Source organism: Crassostrea angulata, unplaced genomic scaffold (assembly GCF_025612915.1).
Source record: "Crassostrea angulata isolate pt1a10 unplaced genomic scaffold, ASM2561291v2 HiC_scaffold_287, whole genome shotgun sequence".
Taxonomy (NCBI): Eukaryota; Metazoa; Mollusca; class Bivalvia; order Ostreida; family Ostreidae; genus Magallana; species Magallana angulata.
This window is the reverse complement of record NW_026441840.1, coordinates 51,671-79,000: the sequence shown is the minus strand read 5'-3', so window position 1 is coordinate 79,000 and position 27,330 is coordinate 51,671. Positions and strand designations below refer to the sequence as shown.

The 27,330-nt window shown below is 32.9% G+C and overlaps 1 protein-coding gene across 1 annotated transcript in view; it reads left to right on the top strand.

Moving 5' to 3' along the window:
* Positions 1–1,727: 1,727 nt before the first annotated feature.
* Positions 1,728–27,330, top strand: part of LOC128170034 (multiple epidermal growth factor-like domains protein 11) — a gene marked incomplete at its 5' end in the record, with an annotated part of 64,474 nt that continues 38,871 nt past the window's right edge. The window contains 5 exons of the mRNA XM_052836022.1: positions 1,728–1,794; positions 2,004–2,135; positions 2,811–2,948; positions 3,244–3,381; positions 3,515–3,646. Coding sequence (XP_052691982.1) covers positions 1,728–1,794; positions 2,004–2,135; positions 2,811–2,948; positions 3,244–3,381; positions 3,515–3,646 — 607 coding nt within the window. The remainder of the gene's footprint in view (positions 1,795–2,003; positions 2,136–2,810; positions 2,949–3,243; positions 3,382–3,514; positions 3,647–27,330) is intronic.

Below are 27,330 nucleotides of genomic sequence, written 5' to 3'. Positions count from 1 at the left end.
TTGCATTATACATGGATACCACAGTATGGTCTTAGTGTAACCCATTAACAACGGTTGCGATTTTTTATTGTTGTCTTACTTTTACCTGTAACGGGAAACTTCATACTTTTATAGATAAACGAACACCACCATTTCTATAAATCAAGATATACGAGATTGTGTATAGTCCTATGATTTTGCTTTATATCTTAACGCCACCAATGGTGTAGTGACTTCTCTTTCTGTGCAATGATTTACTGTTCGTCGGGTTTTAAATAACTATTAACAAATTGATACTTAAAGATGACATGAATTCATAAAAGCATTTGGTCGCCATATTACTTTCGATCGCTCCTCTACTACCACTGGGGTATATATACCTGTTGAGAAATTTACGGTCGGTTGCTTTCCGACCAAGGCATTCAGGTTGCACGGACTTCAAAATGCATGAACTACACATTGTAGTAAAATGTTTGTAATAAAAGAATAAAGGAAACAACAATCAATGAAATACAAAAAATATTTATTCTTTGAAAGGATTTCGCAGGTATTCATATTATTTTTGCACTAACAGTGCTGCCTTACTTCGCATGCACATCGAACACGTGTGTCGTTCATACAGAGTGCATAACGTCTGCATCTTTTTGAATACCCCGGCGGCACTACATCCAACACAGTAGCTAAAAGATAGTAAATCCAAGAAAGTAACAACGTAACATCCGTTCCTGCAAAAACGCTCCGTTTCTAAAATCCACGGGATCATTGACATTGCTCGATCTGCCACAGTGTGTAGTTTGCGCATGTGCGATGTTATAACATTTTTGAAATTTTGAATTTTGAAAGTATCTGCGCATGGATTTCAGTCTGTCTTGTTTCGTCATTTATTGGATAAATCTTGCCAGTGCAGTGGTTGTCATATTATTTTTCTTCAAAACGCTTTTCTATGCGTCTTTTCGTCCAAGGTAACTAGTTCGGGTATATGAAATTCCTGAATGGTGAAGCATGAATAGTCCTCTCGGCCATATATAGGGGGTGTGTAGCGATGAACAGAACAATAGAAATCGACAACTAATATGGCGTTAGTCGGAGATAAAAGGGAAATAATGCATATTTATGAATTCATGTCAGCTTTAACGATCACTTCTTATTCCAAGTGTATGTCTTTAAATAGTTTTGTTACCAATATGCAACGTCACGACTGAGTATAAAAACCTGTCCTTCAAAAAAGCCGACATTAAAACAAAACTGATTTGTTCTGCAAGATGAATAAACAAATATAATGCCTTTAAATCAAACAAACTGATGCTGTATAAAACAAACAGGCACAAAACAAAAAGAGCAAAGAAGTTATTAGAAATTTGAAACAATACAGTTTTTTTTATGTTACATGAATTTAAGATCATATAATATCCATAGAGATAATGTGCGCATGTATCTTTAGTTTTAACAATAGATTTTGAAATGTATGGTATATAAAGATAAATTTAAGCCAACGTTCTTCATTATTAACTGACAAACACGATCTGACTATAACCTTGAACTCAATTCAGAACATTTTTTTAATGTTGTTGTACATATTTTTTTTGTTTTTAGTTTATTATTATATCAACGTTATATATGTATACATTTGTTTTAGATATCACCGGAAAAATGTTCTTTGTTCTTGTTTTGTCAACATTATTTTTCATTATCGTTACATTGTATTGACCAACTTCTAATGTGTAAGTAAACATTGTATTTTCCAATAGCTTGTGATCGAGGATATTATGGTGCTGAGTGTCAACAAGAATGTGGATACTGCCGTGACCTATCTCAGTGCGTCAACACTAACGGGTCATGCTTAATGGGGTGTCAAACTGGTTATCATGGACAAAAATGCGAAGCACGTGAGTGGAAATATAATACATTTTAAGAAAACAAATAAAAATTAACTTTAACTACATTTTAGTGGATGATTTAGCAATTATCTATTATACAAGTATCTAGTTTATAAATCAAATCTACGTGTTATTTATTACATTCAGCTTGCCCATATGGATTGTTTGGACCGGATTGTCTAGAAGAATGTAACGGCACATGTGATGGTTGTAACAGATTCAATGGTTCTTGTGATTCTGGGTGTAACCCCGGGTGGCAGGGATATGAGTGTCAAGATGGTAATGAGAAATATGTAAATGCATTGTGTGCATTTTTACTGTTTACTGATTAATTGACTGTTGTACCCATAGTAAAATAATGTTAAAAAATGTCAATGGACAAACAGTTTTAATTACAGTTCTGCACAGTTGTGCTTCGGGCTTTCTTTTTTATTTACTGTATAAGCAGAATCAATTGAGACGATATATACCACCATCAAATTAAGAAAATTGCCCATGATAGAATAATAAAACTTGATTATTTTCAGTTCATTTTATCTAATTAGAATACAACAAGTCATCAAGTCGTTGCACGAAACTCACTTTGTGTGTAATGGTGGTTTGTGTGTAATGATGGTGTAACAGAGAAAAATAATGCAAAGGAATCGAGTCTTAAAAAAAGAATAAATCATTCAATAATATTTTTGATCTAGCCAAACAAGAATAAATCCCTGTATTTTATGATATTTATCAATTAGTTAATGTATATTTGCGCATTTATTTAATCGTGCCAATATTTTACCTGAAAGTGCAAAAATAATCTTGCTATTTTATAAAAATTTTGATATAATCAATCAGCTCTAGTTTTGAAATAGTTTGTTTGCTTCTTCAAAATTTCTGTTCTATATAATTCAATTAATAGACGACAGAATTTAAATATAGTTTCTTACTAAGTTTACATTTTTTACTCAAAAGTTTGCGATAAAGGATCATTTGGTGATGACTGCAGTGAAACATGTGGACACTGTCGTGACATAGACCAGTGTTCCAATATAAATGGGACATGTTTGACTGGATGTACTGCTGGTTACCAGGGGGACTTGTGTAAAACACGTAAGTTATATTGTTCAATCTGATATGAACTTCCAATCAAATCCATACACTGAAAAAAAATAAGTGAACCATTGTATACTATGTTAAAGATGTTAAGCAGATAGAAAATTTGCAGTTATTTTTTTTTTTTTTAAATTTGGCTTAATTCACTTGGAAAACTATTGCAATGTCCATTATTATAAACATACTTGGAATACTCAGAATTTGAAATAAAATCGGACCTAGCATCTTTAATTACTGTTTCTTTTTATTGACCAACTTTATTATGGAAGTAAGCAATGTATTTTTTCAATAGCATGTGTTCGAGGACTATATGGGGCTGAGTGTCAACAAGAATGTGGACACTGCAGTGACTTAAACCAGTGCGTCCACACTAACGGGTCATGTTTAACTGGGTGCGAAGCTGGTTATCATGGGGAAACATGTGCAGCATGTCAGTCGAAAAATAATTTATTTTAAGAAAAAAATTAAAATCAACTTTAAACTACATTTTAGTGAATGAATTGGCAAGCATCTATTATACATATAACTAGTTTTTTTTTACATACGTTATTTTCTACCTTTAGCTTGTCCACACGGATCCTTTGGACCGGATTGTGCTGACAGATGTAACGACACCTGTGATGGTTGTAACAGATTCAATGGTTCTTGTGATTCTGGGTGTAACCCCGGATGGCAGGGATATGAGTGTCAAGATGGTAATTACAAATCTGTACAAACTCTGTGCACAGTTTTATTGTTTACTGATTAATTGACTGTTACTAGGCACAATATATTGCACTGAAAGTTAAATTATGTTTAGAAAATGTTCATTGACAAAACAAATATAATTATAGTTTTCAACAGTCGTGTTTTGGTATTTTGTATGTACTGTCTATATACTGTCTAAATTAAATAACTTTTTATTACTGTCTTTAGATTACGCCAAATCAATTAAGCTGATGTCTACATCTATCAAACTCTGAACTATCAGCTCCTAAGATAATATTAAACTTACACATTATCAAATAAAAAAAAGCAATAACAAGACAATGACTCGCTGCTCACGTCTTACTTCGTGTGTAATGATGGTGTGAAACAAATAAATGCAACGAAACCGATTTTCAAAATCAAAATTGAAAAAAAATAATGTCATCATGTTAGAGTTGTTATCATCCAAGCATATTTTTTGGTTTAGCCCAACGGGAACAAGACTCATATAGTTCCTGTTGTGTTCATGTATCAATTAATGTAACAAATGCATATTTTGTGCATTAAAAAATCCACTGATGATAATGAAAAAAACCCCAAACATTTATTGTGTGTTATAGACCATTCCTTGTACTGTTAATTTTTACTTTCAAAAAGTAGGTCAATGAACTACTTTTCGACTTAATGCCCACTGGATATTTTTTTTGGAAAATTTAAGGAAAACCATTAAAGATTTTACAGTGTGATTGAAATTTTCTTATCTGTTATAATAATGCAGATGACTAGACTCTTTTAATAATGTAATACTGTGTATGAATGGCAGTGGCACTAAATAGATACAATGTACAAAGCATTAAGGTTTCATTGACAATTTTTATAGATATTCCAGTCTGAATTTTCTCTACCAGTTTTCAAATCCCTACCCATTTTTTTTTTCAATTTAAAGGTATATGTGGCGTATTTGGAGTCAACATTAGTAAAAATATACATCATGTTTCTTATAATTACACGTTTCACAAACTCTTGGCCCGTAAAACATTCTTTCTTTAGTTATTTGTCACTAAACTTTGCTACACGTCTGATGAATATCAATGTGATCGGCTATTTGTAACGCCACTGCGCATGAGTCCGGGAAAACCTTGTATTGAAAACACGATGGTAGAAGAGTTTGTTTACAAATCAGAATCACGTTTATCATATCTTAAATTGGATAATTCTTATATCAGATGATACCCGAAGCATTATTATTCCGTTATTCATTAATGTAAAACGATATAAATTGCTTATTATGTATGATAAAGATGAAACACTATTTTAGTATCAACGACAGGGTAAAATGGGTGGATACCCCCTCTCCCTGAGGGATGCATGTACTGAGAGTTTATTTATTCTTTATTCAAAATTTCTCTAAACGTAAATCCACTTGTGGTTCATAACTTCTAAAGTAAAGACATGGAACACATGGAGCACGTATGAACCTGACAAGCAAAACCCCTACAACTTCATGATAAAAACTTACTAAAGTTAAGTTCTATTCGGCTTTAACTCCTATTCCATCAATCTACACGGTCTCCGATGACAATCTTCATTGTGTTCCTATCCGTATCAGTCTGTCTCCTTTTTTTTATCAGCCAAACCTGTCAAACTTAACGATATTACGGGTATTCCTATCATTATCGTCGTCGACATTGTTGTTGTGATAGACTGAGCGTGGTGTCACGTGACCGATTAAAGGCGGAGTTTATTCAAATGATGTATTTGTGGACGCAAAAATAATTATAAAAATTATTTCTTAATGTTTATATCTTTTTAACCCGATTGATATAAACTGCGTAATTCACTGTGAAGATATTTTTTTTTTATAACAAAATTAAATAAAAAAATAGATCAAATATTTCTTAACATGAAAAAATACGCAACATATACCTTTAACAAAAAAATAAATGATGATAATACTTAAACATTTATTGTAATAAACTAATTATATTAACCTGATTCTGCTGACATAACAGTTATGTGAGGTTAATGATCAAAATTTGAGATATGATATCTTCTATCTTTTTTAGGCATATTTTTCAATATTTTGCAGTGTGTGCCATACGCTTATCTAACTGAAAAGTGAGATATAACCAACAAAACATATGTAAAATTATGTTGACTAACAAATCAAGTCTAAACTTTTAATATTATAGTACTTCAACAAATATTTCATTGAATTCATCGAATTCCATTTGTTCTGCTAAAACTCAAATCTTGTTTTAGCCTAATTCCATAATATAGTAAAACATTGAATGTTAGGTCAACAAATATTCATTTCGATAACAATTTATGTATTTAGAACAAATTTTACTCATGACATTAAACTTTATAACAATCTGAATTTGAGAACTCAAACTCTGAGTAAACAACATCCTTAATCTATATGTTTTCAAGCAACTCTAGTTCTGAAACAGTTTCTTTGCTTTTCTTCAATTATTGTTTTATATAATTTTATAAATAGATGACAAAAATTAATTTTGGTTTGTTATTAAGATAGATATAGATTTCTTTTTCTTTACTTAAAACAGCTTGTGATAAAGGATCCTTTGGTGATAACTGCAGTGAAACATGTGGACACTGTCGTAACGTAGACAAGTGTTTCACTATCAACGGAACATGTTTGACTGGATGTGCTGCTGGTTATCAAGGGGACTTGTGTACAACATGTAAGTAATATCGTTCAAACAGATATGGACTTCCAATTCAAACCCATGTACTGAAAAAAGAAAAAGAAAATATTGCATACATTACTATGTTTTTTTTAAAATGTTTAGCAAATAATATTTTACCTTGTCATGACAAATTGTTTTACTTGCACGGCATAGATAAGAATGATTGCTTTATCTACATTAAATCAAACCAACACCAAAGCACTTATAAAATGATGTTCTTAAAGTACATATATGATGCGTTAAAAGATACAGTTCTCAAGCTGGGGGCGACTTAATGGTTATGTTTCTCCTTCAATTATCTTTTAAGTTCCTATATTGCACTGGTCAGTTAAACAAATGTCAGAGTCTGATTCTATGTACTTTTTTTTTCTTCTTTTGGTTCAATATTCATTTATTAAATGTAGCTTGTCCATACGGATTTTTCGGGCTGGATTGTGCTGACAGATGTAACGACACCTGTGATGGCTGTAACAGATTCAATGGTTCTTGTTATTCTGGCTGTAACCCTGGATGGCAGGGATATGAGTGTCGAGAAGGTATTGAAAAACTTGTACACACATCGTGTATGTATGTAGTGATTGCTGACAAAATGACTGTTGTTAGGCAAAATAAAATGATCCAAAATGAAAGATAATAATTGTATTAGAGGTTAACAGTAATTAGTTAACCGATATATTATATTATACACAATTCACATGTTAAATGAAGCTTGTCCATACGGATTCTTTGGACTGGATTGTGGTGAGAGATGCAACGACACCTGTGATGGTTGTAACAACATCAATGGTTCTTGTGATTCTGGCTGTTACCCCGGATGGCAGGGATATGACTGTCATACTGGTAATGGGGATTTTGTATATGTAAAATATGTACTGACTTAATCTAACCAATTTTTACTAAAAAAATTCTTGAAGAATTGACAAGCATCAGTATTCATATATTAAGCGTTTGGTGCATTATTTATTATCTTTAGCCTGCCCATACGGATTCTTTGGACCAGACTGTGTTCACAAATGTAACGACACCTGTGATGGATGTAACAGATTCAATGGTTCATGTGATTCTGGGTGTAACCCTGGGTGGCAGGGATATGAGTGTCAAGAAGGTAATGACAGATATGTACATATATTGTGTTTGTATGTTGTGATTACTGGCAAAATTGACTGTTGTTAGGCAAAATAAAATGATCCAAAACAAACAATAATGCTTTCATTATAGGTTAACAGTAATTAGTTAACCGATTTACTTTATTATACACAATTAACATATTAAATGAAGCTTGTCCATACGGATTCTTCGGACTGGATTGTGGTGAGAGATGCAACGACACCTGTGATGGTTGTAACAGCATCAATGGTTTTTGTGATTCTGGCTGTAACCCCGGATGGCAGGGATATGACTGTCATAATGGTAATAGAGGTTTTGTAATATATAATATATGCTGACTTAATTCAACCAACTTTTACTAACATTTTTCTTGAAGAATTGACAAGCATCAGTATTCATATATTAAGCGTTTGGTGCATTATTTATTATCTTTAGCCTGCCCATACGGATTCTTTGGACCAGACTGTGTTCACGAATGTACCGACACCTGTGATGGATGTAACAGATTTAATGGTTCATGTGATTCTGGGTGTAACCTTGGATGGCAGGGATATGACTGTCGAGATGGTAATAAAAACTATGTACAGACATTATTGAAAAAATGACTGAGTTAAATATAAGGTATCGATTGTAAAATAATCTTAGAGATTATCCGTGAACAAAAGTTTCAATATTTTTGTTAATTTTAATTTAATTGATACGTTGTAGGCAATACAACTGTTTTTACAGATTTAAGATTATTCCAAATCATATCAGCTGATTTCTCTTACCATCGAACCTTTATAGGCAAAAACAATAACTAAAGTGGGTATATAAAGTGTATTGTTGAAACTATAAATAAAAAAATATTACGTAACTTCATGCATCTTATTTTGTGTTTAATGAGGGCGTAATACAAATAGATGATGCACTGAAACTGATTTTCAAAAGTTGAAGTAAATGTGTCTTTATCTTCAACGCTGTTATCATATCAGTGAATTTCTTATGTAGCCGAAGGAGAAAAATCCCCATAGTTTTTGTCATGTTTTTAACAATGCACAAATGCCTATTATGTGTATTAATCAGTCCAGTATTTCCCCAACAAATATAAATCCTGTTCTACTATAAATTATTATATATTTTTTCAACTTGCTCTAATTATCAGAAGTTTGTTTGATTTAAAAAATAATTGTTTTATTTAATTCAAAAAAAAATTCAAATTTGGTTTGTTTACAACATACCAAATGTTCTTTTAACAGCTTGCGATAAAGGATCATTTGGAGATAACTGCAGTGAAACGTGTGGATACTGTCGTGACGTAGACAGGTGTTCTAATATCAATGGGACATGTTTGACTGGATGTGATGCTGGTTATTACGAGGACTTGTGTAAAACACGTGAGTATAACTTTCAACAAGGTATGAACGTCAGAGCTTACCCTATCCACCCTTAATCAAAATGTATGTTGACTATTTTAAGAAAAAAAAGCTCATTACAAAATAATTGAAACTTTTTACTTTTGGATCAGAAGTATAAAATTATCCGATTTTGATATTACTCACATCAATAAACATTTCATATGAAATTGTACCTTTTCTTTAAAGTGATCTTAGAAAAAATCGACTCCCTTGAGGCGACTAATTGGTAATGTTGTCTCCTTTAGTAATCTTTAAGCTGGCTATAGTGCCATTTTCAGTTAAATGAATGCCAAAGGTTGGTTTTGTATACATTTGTGGTTCATAATTATGCCCCCCTTTCTTCTTCTTCTTCTTCTTCTTCTTCTTCTTCTTCTTCTTCTTCCAAATTTGTCCAGGCCGTAACCTCAATACCCTTTGACTTTAAACTTGAAAGATAGTATTGAAAAGGAGTGCAAGCCACCAAAATTTTTGCCCTTGACCTTTTTTGCTCTTCAAAGTCAAGTGTTTTATGAAATATTGTCCGGACCATTACACAAGACTCCTTCAACATACATACTTTTCACTTGTATCATTGATAGATGGTATATAACCTGGTTCAACCTTACAATATGTTTATACCTTGACCTAAAACTTTTATTATGTCTCCCCTTTCAAAGGGGAGACATATTGTTTTTGTCGACTTTCTTATTAAGGTCGTCCGTTTCCAACGGAAAACCTTATTGTTTTTGCTTAGGTTCTTTTTTCCTATTATTATTAGGGTCTTCCGTTTCCAACGGAAGACCCTCTTGTTATTCTACGGTTTCTTTTTCTTTATTATTAAGGTCGTCCGTTTCCAATGGAAGACCTTATTGTTTTTGCTTTGTTTCTTTTTCCCTATTATTAGGGTCTTCCGTTTCCAATGGAAGACCCTCTTGTTATTCTATTCTTTTTTTTTTCTCCCACGTTTTCTCAAAAATGCTTCAGCCGATTTTCATGAAACTTTCAGATCTTATTCATGACAAAATTTGTAAGAAAATTACACGAGCGTTTTTTGGTCGTCACTTCCGGTACCGAGATATTAAAGATTTTATGTTTTTGCTTGTTCTCGATTTTTCTAAATAAGTATTCAAGATAGGACTTTCAAATTCTCAGAGAAGGTACAGAGTGAACGGCCGCAGTGCCCTTCGCATATCCGAACGTCCGCCGTCAGTTCCGGTCGTCACCGGAAGGAAATGAAAAACCTTATTTTTTTTAATTTTTTGGATTTGATTTTTTTTATTTTTATATTCTAAAGAGACGCTCTCATAACTTCTTATTATGAAATTTGTTTTAAAATCGATCAGTGCATTCTTGAGATTTTGGACTCCAAAGTTCTGAAGCGAGGGTCCGCGTAGCTCAGTCGTTAGAGTGGTGGACTTGTGCCCAGGCGACCCGGGTTCAGTCCCTGAGTGCCGAATCTTTTTTCTCTCTTATTTGTGCTTTGATTAATGGTTTTATTATTAAAATGATGGATTTGAATGTTTTCTGTTTTATTTTTGTCATACATGAAAAAATAGCGGCTTTTTTCAGTACAAATATAGAGCGCTTTTCTGTCAGCAGCTCTTTAAATTGCTCCTGCAGTTCGACCGCATTAGAGTTCGCTTGGTCGCCTTGCCGGCATCAAAGAAATGCTGCCATCTTAATGACTGTATGCACACAACATTTAGCAATGCACCCATGTTATTAGTCCCCTACCGGTTTCACCGGATGGGACTATAGCTTTCCTCTGCGTCCGTCAGTCCGTCCGTCTCTCTGATGTCCGTCTGTCCGTCCGTCCGTCCGTCCGTCTGTCTGTCACACTTCAGTTTTCCACCCTTTTTTTCTTTATGCATTTGAGGAATAATATGAAACTTGCTGAACAGCTTCAAAATGTCAAACTACAGATCAAGTTTACACTTTTGCAGCGTCTGATTGACATATTTTCGAGAAAATTAATTTTTTATATTCCAATTTTTTAATGTTCGGTTTTGTTATCGGGTTCGGTGTGTATTGAATAAACGAGGCCAGTATGTAGTCAGTAATAATATCGTGCGTTACTTGTACCATTCCTTTTATCATTTCTAACAAACAAATAAATTCTGTAAAATAGTGTCAAGCATTTGTGTTATAGATTTAATAGGCAGGGTTTTTTTTGTATTATTACAATCGGGTTCGTTGTCGGGTTGGGCTGTTTAACTGTTTGGTTTGATTCGGGGTACAAAAGACGGTAAGAAATGATATTGTGCATAACAGTGCATTGTTTTCACAAATTTTTACCAGCAAATACAGAATAGACTTGGCGAAATTACAGGAGATAAAATAAAGAGTATTATTTTACCTATTTTGTATTTAATTTCTATATCAACTATATAGTTTTAATTTCCTCTGTTCTTTTATCTCTGATTAAAGCATGAAATCTCGTTTACAATAGCTCTGAAATAGTTGTGTGCTTGGAAGCTTTCATAGAATAATACAAACCGGTAGGGGACGTGTATTGCTTATGCAATACTCTCAGAATGCTTGTTCTACTCGGCTTAAAAAGGAGGACTGCTTAGTATTTAATCCCATATATAGATACACACATGCATGTATACATGCTTTTATTGACATAGGTTGTTTATATATTGATTTCCTGAACATTATAAAACACTATGTAATCTCTCTCTCCTCTCTCTCTCTCTCTCTCTCTCTCTCTCTCTCTCTCTCTCTCTCTCTATCTCTCTCTCTCTCTCTAACCCTGACGACCGGGTGACTGCGATACGGTGTGAAAACTGACCACTCGTGTATGTGTGTTTGGGCCTTGGTATAAACAGATGTGAACATCGATCGTGGAGATACACTGTTAAAACAAAAAATCTGATTATCCACTTTGGATTAAATAAAAGATCATTAAGGCAGGGTGGATCGGGATTATAATCATTTAATATTAGTCTTTTAAAGTTTATAATTATTTACTAAGGTCTACAAATATGTACATGTTCGCCCAAAAGCGGGATTAGTGATTAAGCATCGGGGTCAAAATTTCTTAAATATCCTATCTTATTAACCGATTGCTTAACACTGATCGTTTAGACATAAAACTGGGGTAACGAGTGAATTCGGGAGAAGGGGGGGGGGATAATTTATCATGCTACATTTGTAAGATGTATGTTATTTTATTTTCCGACTTAGCTGAATTTTTTATCACCCAGTGTTAGTCGGCAAAGATAAACATGAGACAAAAAGAAAAATAATCGATTTATCAAAGAAGCAGATAACAATTTCTTTACCGAATTTTTGATTAACTCATCTCTCTCTCTCTCTCTCTCTCTCTATCTCTCTCTCTCTCTCTCTCTTAAGCACAAATGTTTGAGCATTGGAATAAGAACTAGTACAGGTAACATGCAGTAAATTGGATAGATGCTAAATGTACATTGGCGTCCAAAAATTATACATGTATTTATTTTAAGTTACGGGATGACGTTTATGGATTCAAATAATTTGAAATTCATTGTTTAATGATTGTCTTCTTATTGATTGGAAGACAACGCTAAAAAGTCATTTTTATTAAAGATGATATACTTTTTCCTTTTTTGTGCATGTCTATATACTGATACAAATCTGTTGCCTGTCTGGGATTAAGATAAACCTCCGAAGTTTATACACGTAACTATATAAACAAACGGGTGACTGCAACAAGGTTTGAAAACTCTCAACCGTTTATGAGTGTTTGAGCCTAAGAATAAACAGATGTAAAAAAAAAATCAATAGTTACATCTTTCAAACAACGCTTATACATTGTTCTAACATATGTATTTTTTTTAGAAATTGTGTAATATGTGATATTTAGAATTTAATATTCTATTTTTAATATAGAAGTCACCGACCGACCCCCCCCCTCCCAATTCATAAAATCATTTAGTTTTTTCTGGCCCGATTTTACTTGATCTTTGATCTTGGGCCTTTAATTTCAACTAAGTACCATTCTAGATTACTGTACAAATTACCAGACCAATTCGTTCATTATGAATAGAGTTATGAAGTTTTTGGCATTTGAGTTTCAATTGTCGTGTTTGACATGTACTGTAAAAAAAAATTATAACTCCCAAGCCCTTCACTCAATCCTAACGTAATATTTCTGTATATTTCTTGTTTTCTGTTTAGTCTGTATCTACGATAGCGCGTGAACTACTTATGAATGTTTGAACTGTGGAGATTACTGTCATCAAATTTTTACCGAATAAATTTATGTGTTACTTATTTTGTTATTTCTACATTTATAAAGATTTTATCAATGCTGCTGAAATAAAACAAACATAATAGTAAACGACACAAAAAAAAATTCTTAACACTGAAATGCATGGGTAAAATGCATCAGTCATTGTTTAAGGACTTGCCCTAATTGTTGTTAGCCGAATCCGAGATCCACACCTCAAAATTCTATTTTAGATTTATTTACGACGAAAATCAAGCACGGGTCCTTTCACCCCCCTCCAGACACAAACACGCATCAATATTTCAAATGACCTCGCACTGTTACCAAACCTGAATAGTCAGACATCCTACACGTTGTTTTTCATCTCATACAAAAACTCAGCTCTTCTCCCGGGCGGAAACGCCCCAAATTCAAAGACACATTTGGGAATTATTTCGCGTCAGCCATGTTTTGAGACACCTGCAAAGGCTGTGTGTTCTAAACTCGCCGGAGCCGAGATTTGTTCTTTCTCTCTATTTCTTTCTCTCCTTTTAATTTAATTTTTCTTACTAAAATATTCAACATAAAAGGGTTGTTGGACTGTAGTACAAGTTGAAAAACACTCTTCAGTTAAGATTTAGACAAAACAGTCTTTTATTATTAGGGTCTTACGTCTTCAGCGGAAGACCCTTTTATTCTTATTGTTATAAGGGTCTTCCGTTTACAAAGGAAGACCCTCTTTTTTTCCTTCGGTTTCTTTTTATTACAGGTCATTAGACCTGTTATTAGGTCAAAAGACCTCTTATTTAATATGAAATAAAATTGGGATGGTCCTTCAAATTAGGGATCCAACGGGGTGTATAATCCTTCATCCATCGCTCTTTTAGATCACATCTGCATTTCCTGATATGTTTCGTTGATGAAGATAAAAGGCAAGGTCATTTCCTCTTCTAAAAATCGGACGGAAGACCTCCTCGTTGCTCGCAACGAGATCGTGTCTAGTTATTTTATATTTTTCCTCTGAAATTTTTCGAGAGCTATAAATCAAAAACTATTTGGTCGATTTTCACCAAATTATCAGGACTGATAGAACATAGAAATTGCTTTCGATTTTAAAATTTTTAGCCGATGACGTCACTTCCGTTTTGAGATTTTGAAGAGTTTGTGAATTTTTAAGGACCATATTGTCCACGTAACTCCTTCGAAACTAAAGAGTATAGAAACGTGAAACTTTCAGAAATATGTAGATGGATGTCTGTAGATTATCCTTAGATTTGACATTGTGGAAAATGCGCACGGCGCCGAAGCTCGCCCGAGGTCGAAAATTAGCACCAAAAGTTTTGGTAAAATTTTAACACGTTTTGCAAAATATCTTTTAACCTGTAGATAATTTGTTAAAACATGTAATGCAAAAGTTGTTAAGATTTCCACGCGCTTTTGTTTTGTTTTGATAAAAAGGGGCTGGCCCCTTTAATTAGGGGCCAGGAGGGCTCTAAAATCTTTTAATTTTAACTCTTTACTGAGCAATAATTTGTTATTAATTAGAGAAGCAAATATGTTCATTGTACAGCTCTTTATCTACACAGTACCTTATTTCAAACATGTGTTACATAATTAGGGGTTTTAAGGGGCCAGAAGACCAAAACTTTGATCAATATTATCTTGAAAAGGAAAAATATTTTGAAAAGCAATGTTTAACAAAAGTTGCTTAAAATAATGTTCTTTAGAACATGGTACCTTAAAAGTTATGGTTTATGGCCCTAGTAAGGAGTTTAAGGGTCGGCCCCTAAAACACTGTTGTTCAGATATCTCCAAATCGGTCAACAATTTCTGAACACTTATTAAACAAAATATGTTTATATTTATAAGATCTTTTATTTAATATTAAGAAAAAGGGGCTGGCACCTCAAATTAGGGGCCGAGAGCGCTCTAAAGTCTTTATATAATAACTCTTTACTGAAAAATAATTTGTTATTAATTATAGAAGCAAAAATGTTCATTGTACAGCTGTTCATATATACAGGACCATACTAAAGTCATATGTTACATAATTAGGGGTTTCAAGGGGCCAAAAGTACAAAACTTTGATCATTATTATCTTGAAAAGGAGAAATATTTTGAAAAGCGTTGTAGAACAAAAGTTGCTCAAAATAATGTTTTTAACAAAACTTTTTCGTTGGTGGTCCAAGTAAGGAGTTGAAGGGTCGGCCCCTAAAACACAGTTGTTCCGATATCTCTATAACGGTTAACAATTCGTGAACACTTGTTGAACAAAATATGTTTATATTTCCAAGAACTTTCATTTGATATTAAGAAAAAGGGGCTGACCCCTTTTATTAGGGGCCAGGAGGGCTACAAAGTTTTTTTATAGTATCCTTTTTAGAGTGATAATTTGTTATTAATCATAAAAGCAAAAATAAGAGTTTATTAAGTTTAAATTAAACTGAAATCTGTTTTAAAATCGGCCGATGCATGACAGAGATATAGGTGTTTAAAAATTGACTTTTCCGGAAATTTTGATTCCACATTCTTGGTAAAGAAAATAGTGTTATGTTCAAAGTTAAATTAACTCGTACCTTAAAAAAATCGATAATTGTTAAATCGTACCTTTACACATTCGGATTTGTATTTGCTAAGTCGTTCTTGAAATTGATAATGTTTTTTTGTTAATTCGTACTCAGAATCATTCGGATTTTGTGAACTCGTACAAAAAACAATTCGATTTTTTCATTTTTGTTTTATTTTCTTATGTTTATTGGTTTAAGAACTCTGCTTCTTAAAGAAATTTTAGCTTTACTTTCGACATTAACGGAAGACCCACTCCTTGCATTGCAACGAGCTTTGCTCTAGTTATAATTTTATTTTTTATTTTTTTTTCTGACTTTTTTAGAACGCTATTTCTCGTGAACTACTCGACCGAAATTTTTAGGACATATTGAGCATCAAAAGTACTTGATATTTTAAAATTTCTAGCTGATGACGTCACTTCCGGTTCGAGATTTTGAGGACCATTTTGTCCACGTAACTTCTCAAAAACTACTTGCAATAGAAACGTGAAACTTTCAGGGATAGTAGATGAATGTCTGTAGATGATCCTATTTATTTGATATTTTGAAAAATGCGCAAGGCGGTGAAGCTCGCCCGAGCTAAAAAATTGGCACCAATTTTTTTCACGAAATTTTCGCGCACTTTCGGCCCTAGCTTTTAATGTGTAAGTAGTCTGTTAAGACATGTAATGCAAAAGTTGTTCTGATTAACTAGGACTTTCGTTTGATTTCAGAAAAAAAGGGGCTGGCCCCTAAACTTAGGGGCCAAGAGGGCTCTAAAGTATTTTTGCAATAACTCTTCACCGAAAAATAATTTGTTATCAATTATAGAACCAAAAATGTTCATGTACATTTGTTTATCTATACAGTGCCATATCAAAGTCATATGTTACGTAATTAGGGGTTTTACAGTGCTGCTATCGTGAAAGTTGACAAAACTATCCTATCCTATCCTATATCCTGTATCCTGCATTCTATCCTGCAAATAAGCTCTATCCTATCCTATCCTATCCCATACTTTCAAAATATAGGAATGAAAGTTAAATGAAACGAAATTTAAAAATAAAATGATTTGATCGATTAATGTAGTACTCAAAATGAATAATTAAATCTTAAAACCGAATATTCATCGACCGGAATAACTTACTTACCTGTGCTACGGTAAAATTAAATCGTACGCGGGATGGACACAATAGCGTAAACAAACAGGTAAGCGATTAGATTTTTTATTTAATTATATTTATGCATAAAAAACCGATAAATAACTTCGATGCACTTATTGAGGAACTGTTTAGTCACATATTTTTATCAAATTATTTTCTTATCACATATAACTGAGCGTAATTCTCATTATTCGAGCGATTCGTTCGGCGATAAATGTAAACACGATCTGAAAATAAATAATTCCTTTAGGAAGTTTATATCGTTTATAGTTAAACCACTCGGAGTTATCTTAAAAGTATAAATTCTTAAGCATTTATAGCTAGCTAACATTTATTAATTCGATATGTTCAGGTTAATATCGGACAGAAATGTGCATCCCTGTTATTGGGCATCGACGAAATTATATTAAACGTGAATCAATGTCTGATTCTTGTATACATGTTTATCTTTTAAAATGCCAAATTAGTCGTTTATAAATTGAAGCTTTTATTTATTTGCAGACTTTAAATGAAGTAAATACAGAAATCTATTTTTGACGTTGTCGAATTCTCGCAGTAACTCCGTACTTGCGTACGAATTGACAAAGATGTAGCGCCGTCATTTTAGCGCGCATTAATGTTATGCACCGCGTTCTTGATATAATAATTATTATTAAATGGCTTAAGCAAAACGTATTAAATTGACATTGAAAATACATTGTTTAGCCAATTTTCGTTTCGCAAAATAACTCTGAAATTTATATTCGTATCTGATTGGCTACAGGATGCAGGATAGGATAGGATAGGATAGGATAGAACTTAACTTTTATATTTCTATCATGTATCGTGCATCCTGCATCCTATCCTATCCTATCATTGTCAACTTTCAGGATAGCAGCACTGGAGGTTGCCAGAAGTCCAAAACTTTGATCTTTAATATCTAGAAAAGTAAAAATATTTTGATAAGGATTATAGAACAAAAAATGCTTAGAATAATGTTCCTAACAATATGCTACCTAAATAATTTTTGTTAATGGCCCCAGTAAGGATTTTAAGGGTCGGCCCCTAAAACACATTTGTTGAGATATCTTAAGAACGGTCAACAATTTCTGAACAATTGTTGAACAAAATGCGTTTAAATTTACAAGACCTTTTATTTGATGTCAAAAAAAGGGCTGATCCCTCAAATTAGGGACCAGATGGGCTACAAAGTCTTTTAATAATTACTTAAGAAATAAGGGCTGAAAAATAATTTGCTATTTATTATAGAAGCAAAAATATTTCTTTTTACAGTTTTTTTATCTATACTGTACCATACCTAAGTCATATGTTACGTAATTATAAGTTTCAAAGGGCCAGATGTACAAACCTCTGATCATTAATATCTAGAGAAACAGAAATATTTGAAAAGCATTGTAGAAGAAAAGTTGCTCAAAATAATTTGTTTAACAATATGGGACCTAATTTTTTTTGGTGGCCCCAGTAAGGAGTTAAAGGGTCGGCCCCTTAAACACAGTTGTTCGGATATATATCTAGAGCGGTTAACAAAATTTATGAATACTTGTTGAAAATATGTTTATATTTTCAAGACCTTTCATTTGATGTCAAAAAAGGGGCTGACCCCTCAAATTGGGGACCAGAAGGGCTACAAAGTCTTTTTATAATAACTTTTTTTTTAACTATAATTTGTAATTAATCATAAAGCAAAAATAAGAGCTTATAATTCATAGTCTAAAACTGAAATCTGTTTTAAAATCAGACAATGCATTACTGAGATATAGGGGTTTAAAAATTGGTTTTTACGGAAATTTTGGTTAAGAAAATAGTTTATGTTCAGAGTTAAATTAACTCGTAACTGAAATTATTCGATAATTGTTAAATCGCACTCAAACACCTTCCGATCTTTTTTGCTAAGTCGTTCTTGAAATCAAGAAGGGTTTTGTTTATTCGTACTTAGAATCATTCGGATTTTGTAAACTAGTACCAAGAATAATTCGATTTTTTATTGTTTTAGTTACTTATGTTTATTGGTTTAAGAACTCTGCTTTTTACAGGAACTTCTAGCTTTACTTTCGACATTAATGGAAGACCCATTCGTTGCTTTGCAACGAGCTTTGCTCTAGTTCTTATTAGGGTCTTCCGTTTCCAACTGAAGACCCTCTTGTTATTCTACGGTTTCTTTTTCTTTATTAAGGTCTTCCGTTTCCAACGGAAGACCTTATTGTTTTTGCTTTGTTTCTTTTTCCCTATTATTATTATTAGGGTTTTCCGTTTTCAACGGAAAACCTTTCTGTTATTCTACGGTTTCTTTTTCTTTATTATTAAGGTCTTCCGTTTCCAACGGAAGACCTTATTGTTATTCTTCGGTTTCTTTTTCCCTATTATAATTATTATTTAATTTTTTTTCTTACAAATTTTGTGCACGCGATTTCTCAAAAACGGCTCGACCGATTTTCATGAAACTTTCAGATCTGATAGATAATGATCTAAACCTTATAGGTTTTTTATCATATTGATGACGTCACTTCCGTTTTTGAGAATTTGACGTTTTAGCGATTTTCAGAGGGGTCGCTTGTCCCTCTACGTTCTCCTAAACTATAAAAGATATTGAGTTCAAATTTTCAGGAATAGTAGACAAAAGATTGTAGATTTGCAATTTTATTTTCATTTTGATCTGACTTAAAAGGCCCTGAAGCTCGCCTGGACCCGAAAATTGAGATGGAAAAAACGTCGTCATTGTTTCCGGTTTTCTTTGATTATCTCTTTTCTAAAAAATATTTTGTTAAGACATGTAACGTAAAAAAAGTTTGTATTTACAAGACCTTTTCTTTGAAATCAAGAAAAAGGGGCTGGCCCCTCAAATAAGGGGACCAAAGGGCTCTAAAATCTTTAATCTGTAGCCCTTTACTGAGAGATATTTTGTGAAAGGTTATAGAAGCAAATATGTTTATCTCACAGTAATGTATCCAAACAATGTAATGATTTTATTATGTGTTACGTAATTAAGGGTTTTTAGGGGCCAAAAGTCCAAAATTTCGATCTCCCATATCTCGGAAAGGAAAAATATTTTGTAATGCAATACAGAAGAAAAGTTGTTCAAATTAATGTTTTTAACAATATGCAACCTTCAAAATTTCGTTTAACGGCCCCTATAAGGAGATATGGGATCGGCCCCTAAAACCTTCTTTCTAATATATCTCCAGAACGGTATCGATTTTCTGAACAATTGTTGAACAAAAATTGTTAAGAATTAAATGTCCTTTCATTTAATATCAAGAAAAAGGGGCTGGCCCCTTAAAAAAAGGGACCAAAGGGCTCTAAAGTCTTTAATCTGTGGCCCTTTACTGAGAGATATTTTGTGAACTGTTATAGAAGCAAATATGTTTATCTCACAGTAATGTATCCATGCAATGTAATGATTTTATTATGTGTTACGTAATTAAGGGTTTTTTGGGGCCAAAAGTCCAAAATTTCGATCACCCATATCTCAGAAAGGAAAAATATTTTGAAATGTAATACAGAAGAAAAGTTGTTAAAATTAATGTTCTTAACAATATGCATCCTTCAAAATTTCGTTAAACGGCCCCTATAAGGAGATAAGGGATCGGCCCCTAAAACCTTCTTTCTCATATATCTCCAGAATGGTAACAAATTTCTAAACACCTGTTGAACAAAATTTGTTAAGAATTAAATGACCTTTCATTTGGTATCAAGAAAAAGGGGCTGGTTTCTTAAATTAGGGGACCAAAGGGCTCTAAAGTCTTTAATCTGTAGCCTTTACTGAGGGATATTTTGTGAAAGGTTATAGAAACAAATATTTATCTCACAGTTATGTATCCAAGCAATGTAATGATTTTATTATGTGTTACGTAATTAAGCGTTTTTAGGGGCCAAAAGTCCAAAATTTCGATCACCCATATCTCAGAAAGGAAAAATATTTTGAAATGCAATACAGAAGAAAAGTTGTTAAAATTAATGTTCTTAACAATATGCATCCTTCAAAATTTCGTTAAACGGCCCCTATAAGGAGATAAGGGATCGGCCCCTAAAACCTTCTTTCTCATATATCTCCAGAACGGTAACGATTTTCTAAACACATGTTGACAAAATGTGTTCAGAATTAAATATCTTTTCATTTGATATCAAGAAAAAGGGACTGGCCCCTAAAATTAGGGGACCAAAGAGCTCTAAAATCTTTTATCTATAGCCCTTTAATGAGTGCAATTTTGTGAAAGGTTATTAAGGCTAGATTAGGTATAATACGTTTATATATCCTAACAATATAATGATTTTCTCTTGCGTTACCCAATTAGGTTTTTTAGGGACCAGAGGTAAACAAGTTTGATCTTTTCTATCTTAATTGGAAGAAATGCAAGTATTTAAAAAAGCAAGAGAAAGCAAGAAATCAAAGTCGATGATGTCATATTTCATTATTTTTTTTTTCTTCCTTTTTTTGTGCACGCGATTTCTCAGAAACGGCTCGGCTGATCTCAATCAAATTTTAGGATGTGATAGATAGTGGTCTGAACTTGATTGGAATTTTTTTGTATTTATGACGTCACATCCGTTTTTGAGATATTGAGATTTTTCTAATTTTTATATGGGTTTTTTGTCTTCTGTTGTTCTCCTAAACTATAAGAGATATTAAGCTCAAATTTCTATGGTTGGTAAACGAAAGATTGAAGTTTTTCATGATTGTTGTTTTGTATGTTTAGCAGTACTGGCGCCAAAGCTCGCTATGGCTTGAAAATTGACATTAAAAAAGCGTGGTGAATTTTTGTGCTTTTCTCTCTTTATCTCTTTTCTGGAAAATATTTTGTGAAAATATGTAATGTAAAAACAGTTTATATTTACGAGACCTTTCTGCTGATATCAGGAAAAAGGGGCTGGCCCCTCAAATAAGGGACCTAGAGGGCTCTAAAGTCTTTAACCCATAACTCTTTACCGAGGGATATTTTGTAATAAATTATAGAAGCAAATATGTTTATCTTACAGATATGAAGCCGAGCAGTATAAGGATTTTCTCATATGTTACGTAATTAGGGATTTTTAGGGGTCAGAAGTCCAAAACTTTGACCACCTATATCTCAAAACAGAAAAATATTTTGAAATGCAGTATAATAGAAAAGATCCTCAAAATGATGTACTTAACACCATGCAACCTAAAAAATTTGGTTCAGCGGCCCCAATAAGGAGATAAGGGACCGGCCCCTAAAACATTCTTTCTCAGATATCTCAAGAATGGTAACGAATTTCTGAACACTTGTTGAACAAAATGTCTTTATAATCAAATGACCTTTCATTTGATACCAAGAAAAAGGGGCTGACCCCTAATATTAGGGACCTAGAGGGCTCTAAAGTCTTTTTACTATAGTTCTTTACTGAGGGATATTTTGTAATAAATTATAGAAGCAAATATGTTTATCTTACAGTTATGAAGCCAAGCAGTATAACGTATTCTCATATGTTACGTAATAAGGGATTTTTAGGGGTCAGAAGTCCAAAAGGTTGCTCACCTATATCTCAAAAAGGAAAACTATTTTGAAATGCAGTATAAAAGAAAAGATGCTCAAAATGATGTCCTTAACACCATGCAGCCTAAAAAAATTTGTTCAGTGGCCCCAATAAGGAGATAAGGGACCGGCCCCTAAAATATTCTTTCTCAGATATCTCAAGAATGGTAACGAATTTCTGAACACTTGTTGAACAAAATGTCTTTATAATCAAATGACCTTTCATTTGATACCATGAAAAAGGGGCTGGCCCCTAATATTAGGGACCTAAAGGGCTCTAAAGTCTTTTTACTATAGTTCTTTACTGAGGGAAATTTTGTAATAAATTATAGAAGCAAATATGTTTAACTTACAGTTATGAAGCCAAGCAGTATAACGATTTTCTTATATGTTACCTAATTAGGGGTTTTTAGGGGTCAAAAGTCCAAAACTTTGCTCACCTATATCTCAAAAAGGAAAACTATTTTGAAATGCAGTATAAAAGAAAAGATGCTCAAAATGATGTCCTTAACACCATGCAGCCTAAAAAATTTGGTTCAGCGGCCCCAATAAGGAGATAAGGGACCGGCCCCTAAAATATTCTTTCTGAGATATCTCAAATATGGTAACGGATTTCTGAACACTTGTTGAACAAAATGTCTTTAAAAACAAATGACCTTACATCTGATACCAAGAAAAAGGGGCTGGCCCCTAATATTAGGGACCTAGAGGGCTCTAAAGTCTTTTTCCTATAGTTCTTTACCGAGGGGTATTTCGTAATAGATTATAGAAGCAAATATGTTTATCTACCAGTTATGTAGCCTAACATTATAATGTTTTTTCTCATGTGTTACGTAATTAAGGATTTTTAGGGGTCAAAAGTCCAAAAATTTGATAACCTATATCTCAAAAAGAAAAAATATTTTGAAATGCAGTATAAAAGAAAAGATGCTCAAAATAATGTACCTAATAACATGCAACCTTACAATTTTTGTTCAGCGGCCCCAATAAGGAGATAAGGTCCAGCCCCGAAAATATTCTTTCTGAGATATCTCAAGAACGGTGACGAATTTCTAAACACTTGTTGAACAAAACTCTTACACCTGAAACAAAATAGTATCAGGCACTTAAAATGAAGATCCTCTTTTCCTGTTTTAAATCATGTATAGCTGTTAAATAGCAAAATCAAGATCGAACATAAATCTCAATTTCTAAAATCAGACGGAAGACCTCCTCGTTGCTCGCAACGAGATCGTGTCTAGTTATTCTTTTTTTTCTTTTTCTGACTTTTTTGGAGCGCTATTTCTCAAAAACAATCCAACCGATTCGCACAAAATTTTCAGGATCGATAAAGCATGATCGGCGCTACATTTAATAAAAATTTTAAATGATTACGTCACTTCCGGTTTCAGATATTGACGATTTTGTAAATTTTTTAGGGTCATTTTGTCCACGCATCTCCTCCGAAACTAATCCAGATAGAAGCTTGAAATTTTCAGGGATTGTAGATGAATGTATGTAGATGTAACCCCATGCTTCCAATGATGAAAATTGCTAAAGGCCTCCAAGCTCGCCTGAACCTGAAAATTGGCACCAAATTTTTTCACGAAATTTTTGCACATTCTTTGTGATATCTTTTGATGTATAAATATTTTGTTATAAGATGTAATGCAAAAGTTGTTTCAAATTACACGGGCTTTTGTTTGATATCAAGAAATAGGGACTGGCCCCTCAAATTAGGGGCCAAGAGGGCTGTAAAGTCTTCTTACAATAACTCTTTACTGAATAATAATTTGTTATTAATTATAGAAGCAAAAATGTTCATTGTTCGGCTGTTTATCTGTACATTACCATACCTAAGTCATATGTTACGTAATAAGGGGTTTCAGGGGGCCAGAATTTCAAAATTTCGATCATTAATATCTGAAAAAGGAGAAATATCTTGAAAAGCATTGTAGAACAAAAGTTTCTTAAAATAATGTTCTGTACAATATGCTACCTTAAATTTTTTTGTTCATGACCCCATTTAGGAGATAAAGGGCCGGCCTCTAAAACACATTTGTAAAGATATCCTAAGAAGGGTTAACATTTCGTGAACACTTGTTGAACAAAATATGTTTATATTTGCAAGACCTTTCATTTGATATCAAGAAAAAGGGGCTGGCCCCTCCAATTAGGGGTCAAGAGGGGTCTTAAATCTTCTTACAAGAACTGTTTACTGAACAATAATTTGTTATTAATTATAGAAGCAAAAATGTTCATTGTACAATTGTTTATCTATACAGTATCATACATTAGTCATATATTACGTAATTAGGGGTTTCAAGGGGCCAGAAGTTCAAAACTTTGATCATTTTAAAATATCTGAAAAAGCAGAAATATTTTTTAAAAGCAATGTAGAACAAAATAATGTTCTGAACAATATGATACCATAAATGTTGTTATTAGTGGCCCCGGTAAAGAGTTAAAGGGTCGGCCCCTAAAATACAGTTGTTTATATATCTCGATAACGGTTAACCATTCGTTAACATTTGTAGAACAAAATATGTTTATATTAGCGAGACCTTTTATTTGATATTAAAAAAAAGGGCTGACCCCTCAAATTAGGGACCAGAAGGGCTATTAAGTCTTTTTATAATAACTCTTTTCTGACCAACAATTTGATAAAAATCATAAAGCAACAAAGGAGCTTTTATTAAGCTTAATTTAAAACTGAAATCCGTTTTAAAATCGGACGATGCATTACAAAAATATTGGGATTTAAAAATTGAGTTTTCCGGAAATTTTTTTTCCACGTTCTTTGTTAAGAAAATAGTGTTATTTTAAAAGTTAATTTAACTCATACCTAAAATAATTCGGAAATTGTTAATTCGTAATTGAAGACATTCGGGACTTTTTTTATTAAGTCGTTCTAGAAATTGTAAAGGTTTTTGTTAATTCGTTCTTGAAATCATTCAGACATTGTTAAGTCGTACTAAGAATTATTCGATTTTTTTTTTTAATTTTTTTTTTATTTTCTTTGTAGTTGGTTTTAGAACTCTGCTTCTTACAGGAGCTTCTACAGTCAGTTCAAGCATATCTTTTACAACATACGCCATAGCATAGCATAGCATTGAAATCTCATAGCATAGCATTGGAATCTCGTAGCATAGCATTGGAATCTCATACCATAGCAAACAATCTCATAGAATCGCATTCGTCATATCATACCATAGCATACCATAGCATAGCATACAACAGTATTTTAACTCGGTTTTAAATGTTTTTATTTGATAAAATAAATGTTTACATGACAGATTTGTGGTAAACTTTGGCTTCGTATTATTTTACTTCGAAATGTCAGGAACTCTTCTGTGTATGGAGGCGTTTCTGTTCAAATCTCATAGCATACTATAGCATACCATAGCATACAATATCATTAAGCCCTTCATTTCAATTTCTCATAGCATAGCATACAAATCTCATAGCATAGCATACAAACCTTATAGCATTTCATTAAAATCGCATACCATAGCATAGCATTAAATTATAAAAGATATGCATGAAATGACTGTATCTTTACCCTCGACACCACCGGAAGACCCACTCGTTGCTTTGCAACGAGCTTTGCTCTAGTTATTCTTTTTTTTTTCTTTTTCTAACTTTTTTGGAGCGTCATTTCTCAAAAACTACGCAACCGATTTGCACGAAATTCTCAGGAGTGATAGAACAACGTCGTCGCTACATAGAACTTTATTTTCATATGATGACGTCACTTCCCGTTTTAGATATAGACGATTTTGTAAATTTTTAAGGATCATTTTGTCCATGCATCTCCTCCGAAACAAATCAAGGTAGAAGCTTAAAATTTTCAGGGATTGTAGATGAATGTCTGTAGATGTACCCCCATGTTTACAATTATGAAAATTGCTCAAGGCCTTAAAGCTCGCCTGACCCTGAAAATTAGCACCAAATTTGTTCACGAGATGTTTTCACATATTCTGTAATACCTTTCGATGTGTACATATTTTGTCATGTAATGCAAAAGTTGTTTCAATTTACAAGGGCTTTCATTTGATATCAAGAAAAAGGGGCTGACCCCACAAATTAGGGCCAAGAGGGCTCTAAATTCTTCTTACAATAACTCTTTAATGAACAATAATTTGTTATTAATTATAGAAGCAAAAATGTTTATTATACAGCTGTTTATCTATACAGTACCATCTTGTAGTCATATGTTACGTAATTAGGGGCTTCAAGGGGCCAGAAGTTCAAAACTTTGATCATAAATATCTGAAAAAGGGTAAATATTTTTAAAAGCAATGTAGAGCAAAAGTTGCTCAAAATAATGTTCTGTACTATATGCTACCTTAAATGTTTTTGTTAATAACCTCGTTTAGGAATGTAAGGGTCGGCCCCTAAAACACATTTGTACAGATATCTCAAGAACAGTTAATTTTTCGTGACCACTTGTTGAGCAAAATATCTTTATATTACAAGACCTTTCATTTGATATCAAGAAAACGGGCTGGCCTCTCAAATTAGGGGCCAAGAGGGCTCTAAAGTCTTCTTACCATAACTCTTTACTGAACAATAATTTGTTATTAATTATAGAAGTTCATTGTACAGCTGTTTAACTATACAGTATCATACTTAAGTCATATATTACGTAATTAAGGGCTTAAAGGGGCCAGAATTCAAAATTGTGGTCATTAATATCTGAAAAAGGAGAAATATTTTGAAAAGCAATGTACAACAAAAGTTGTTCAAAATAACGTTCTTAACAATATGATACCAAAAATTTGGTTGTTAGTGGCCCCGGTAAGGGGTTAAAGGGCCGGTCCCATAAACCCAATTGTTTAGATATCTCGAGAATGGTTTACAATTTGTGAACACTTGTAAAACAAAATATGTTTATATTAGCAAGACCTTTTATTTGATATCAAGAGAAAGGGACTGACCCCTTAAATAAGGGGCCAGAAGGGCTACAAAGTCTTTTTACAATAACTCTTTTCTGACCAATAATTTGATATTAATAATAAAGCAGCAAAAAAGCTTTTATTAAGCTTAATTTAAAACTTAAATCTGTTTTAAATTCGGACTATGTATTACAGAGATATTGGGATTTGAAGAAAGTTTTCCAGAAA